This window comes from Bidens hawaiensis, unplaced genomic scaffold, assembly GCF_021521415.1.
Source record: "Bidens hawaiensis isolate Kalapana, Puna unplaced genomic scaffold, B.hawaiensis_p1.1 tig00003022_1, whole genome shotgun sequence".
Taxonomy (NCBI): Eukaryota; Viridiplantae; Streptophyta; class Magnoliopsida; order Asterales; family Asteraceae; genus Bidens; species Bidens hawaiensis.
Window position 1 is genome coordinate 1,571,035 of NW_027491163.1, and position 3,632 is coordinate 1,574,666.

At 36.0% G+C, this 3,632-nt stretch overlaps 1 protein-coding gene across 1 annotated transcript; it reads left to right on the plus strand.

The window, feature by feature from the left end:
- Positions 1 to 593: 593 nt before the first annotated feature.
- LOC143622115 (F-box protein At2g27310-like) lies at positions 594 to 1,667 on the plus strand. The gene has a single exon (XM_077093354.1). It carries the CDS (start codon positions 594 to 596, stop codon positions 1,665 to 1,667), a length of 1,074 nt encoding a protein of 357 aa, XP_076949469.1.
- Positions 1,668 to 3,632: the final 1,965 nt, after the last annotated feature.

Here is a 3,632-nt window from a genome sequence, read left to right on the forward strand (position 1 = left end):
AAAACAATATTTTCTTTTAATAAAACTTCTACCCCTTTTTTTAATCTTAATGGCATAATGATTGTTTTTAAAATTCTTTCATATCTTACGTAGTGAGAACAAATTGAAATGTATTTCCCTTAAAATATGAACCATATACATTTAATCTTCTTTAGAAAATAATAAATAACACATGACACTAATCATCCAGCAAATCTACGCTACGTTTAGTTCCAAGTTACAAATATTTTATTAATCACACCTTAATTAATTACAATACACGCCCATGTGACCTTTAAACTTATTTCAAATACAGCTAAAACCCTACAAATAAAACATTATAGTATTCCAACAACCGTAACGACTTCTAGAAGGGATTACGTATCACTCTTCAATAATATTATTAAATCCCATTTAAACAAAATAATAAAATGGCTAGCCGATATAAAAACACCAATTCCCACATAGTATTATCCACTCCACACAAAACCACTCTTTGGTTTGTTCCATTTGTGTTTTATTCCTTTCGCGCTTTTTCCGGCTTGCCAATTGCATCTTATGTTTTGTTTATAAATTTGGCCTTTAAAAAGAAACACGAAACCACTCTATTCAAAATGGCCACCGGTCTTTCCGATATCCCCAACGACGTTGTTCAGACCCACATCTTACCCCGCCTCGACGGCGCGTCGCTCTCCACCACCGCCGCCGTATCCTCCCACCTCCAGACCCTTTGCTCTGACGACACTCTCTGGTTCAACATTTCCAAATCCACGTGGCCATCAATCACACACCCACGTGTCGCTGACGTCATCAACACTTTCCCCTCCGGTCACCGGAGCTTTTTCGAAGACTCGTTTCCGGCTCTACTCACCGACGCCAACCACTACCGTCATCGATACACACCACGTGAGCATCCAGACCTTCCATCTGAGTTCACCCAATTCATCTCAGCCGTCGATATTAAATACCGAAACGACAACGTTTACTCCGCCGTACAATTCACTAACGCGACGTCAGACTTCCTATCATCAGTCTTGCAAATAGAATTCTCCGACGACCCGACCTGCAACCAACCCGGATCCGGATCCAAACAGGATCCGGTAATATCCAAACCCGTCAACGTGGAAGTCGACGAACTCACCGGGGCGGACCAATCAACACTATCGGATCTGGAACAGTCCATTTCCTTAAGCTGGATCATAATCGACCCGACCCGGAAACGGTCCGGAAACATATCCAGCATCAAACCGGTTACCGCCCGACAAGACTGGATGGGTAACGACACGATCCTCCGGTTCGTTACCGTTTTACCCGGATCCGACCCGAATGACATGGTGCAGGTTAAAATACAGTTGGTGTTGGGGGTTAATGTCGGGTCAGTTGGGTTGCACGTGAAGCACGTGATGCTTAAACTGCAGGATTTGAATTTTAAGTGTTTGGATGGGAGGGAGTTTTTGGTAATTACGGCAGGGGCATTTTCGGAAGAGAATAATGTGAGACGGAAAGTGATGGATGACAAGGAGAGGTGGAGTCGTCGTAGGGAATTTAAGAGATTGAAGCTATTGAAGAAGGAATGGGACAGGATGGAAGAAGACAAGAGGGAGTTTGCCGTTAAGTTGAATTATGTTGTTGTTTTTCTGTCGTTTTTCTTTATGGTTTATTTTCTGATTTTGTTGTTACAATCATAATATATGTTTACAAAAACTGTATAATATTTGTAAGTTTGATATTTTGAGAAATCCTATATCACGTTGATTCAAAATTTTTATGTTTAGTGTTGTACTCTTCCTTATTTGGTTTGAGCTAGGGCTGAGCACTGTTTAATTCGGCCTCGGTTATTAGACGAAACCCGAACCGAAACCGAAGTAATAAGTTATTTGAATATGCAAACCATTCGGTTTTTCGTTTTTTCGGTTTCAGTTCGGTTATTTTCGGTTTTTTTCTCAATTATGTGTTGACATCGCAAAAGAAAATTTTTAATGAAAATGTATATTTTAAGCTTATATAAGAACGTGCTAGAGTAACACAGTCCACATATATATTGAATTCAAAAAACAAAAATAGGCACGTGTTATGTGGAACTATACGAATACAAAGTTACTAAATAGAGTTTAAAAATTAAAAAGCATTAAAAGTTTAGTCCCGATCTTCATTCATCATCTTATTTATTTATCTTAAAAGTTTAGTCCATTCCTCATCATCTTGATAATCTTTATCATCGTCAATCGGTTCGGTTCGATTTTTTAAAAATAGATAATCGAATCGAAACCGAAATTTCGGTTTTTCAAAAATAACAAAAAATTAACCGTCAATTAATGTTTCGGTTTGGTTTTTTCGGTGCGGTTTTGTTGGTTAATTTAGTTTCGATTCGGTAGAACTTAACATAACAATTTTTTTTGAATTTTTTTACGCATACGTAATATATGTGGATTACATATACGTAAAAAATTACAGAATTTTTTATGCACCGAGTCGACTTATTTCATATGTGTAACGGACGTTTAAATTTGTGTAATCACTTTACATCTTTATTCTTTCATACTTTAATTTTTTAATCACATTTAATCTCAACCATATAATATAATATATTTAATTAAATATGTGGTCAAGAATAAAGTTCTTTGGTTCTTAAAATTCAACAAGGTTCTCAAAATATCACTCTCCTATACATGTGTATATATATATATATAAAACACCCTAGGCAAATCCCATATCGGCCGTGGACAGGAGAGATCCTTAGTTTATAAGTAAATGCCCCGCCTCTTATGTCACACCCCAACCTAAGGCGGAAATGCCGAGGCGTGATCAGATGGCTCACAGCTCGAAGATACTATCATATATAAAATGTGACAATATCTATTTAATTATTTTATTCAAATAATACACACAATAATCAAATACAACCAAACAATTCAAATAAATAAATACAAGTCTAAATCCATATATGTCTTCATTATAATCCTAAGGTCTTTCTAAGTGTCCATCATTCAACTCAGGCAACCTGCTTATGCGTAGAAAATGGAGTTTTGTCAACAAACATGTTGAGTGAGTTTATCACCAAGTTTTGACACAAAAAATAATGTTAATATAATAATAAATAAGCAAAACGTAATAAATGCAGTAATGAAATCAAACCATAAGCAAGTAAGTTGTCGATTAAACCATTGCCAAGCGAATCGGGCGCCGGTAAATCAACCATGAGCATATAAAGAGAATAAGACCGTTGCCAAGCGACTCGGGCGGTGGTCAATAGAATGAGAACCCTCTCCAAGGGGATATGTCAAACGATTGCATACAAAAACAAATAAGCACATAACAAGTAGATTTGATTAATCACACACAATTACACGTTTGCTATTTGTTGATATGTATGTATAGATATGTATATATAAAGTATGATATACGGATATGTCCACAAAACGTTTGAGAAAACTGAGTAAAATAGGGGAATGATAAAACTCACCTGATCGAACGAGCCAAACGAGAATGAATACGAAAAGAAACGATAATCACACTCCTCGAGAATTACCGACGTTAATCCTAATTAAATAATATTATAAGTGAATTATAACAATATAATATGTATAACAAATTTAAGATTTCGATTTGATTTGAGTTACAATTATGATTGGTATATTATGGATGAAACGATT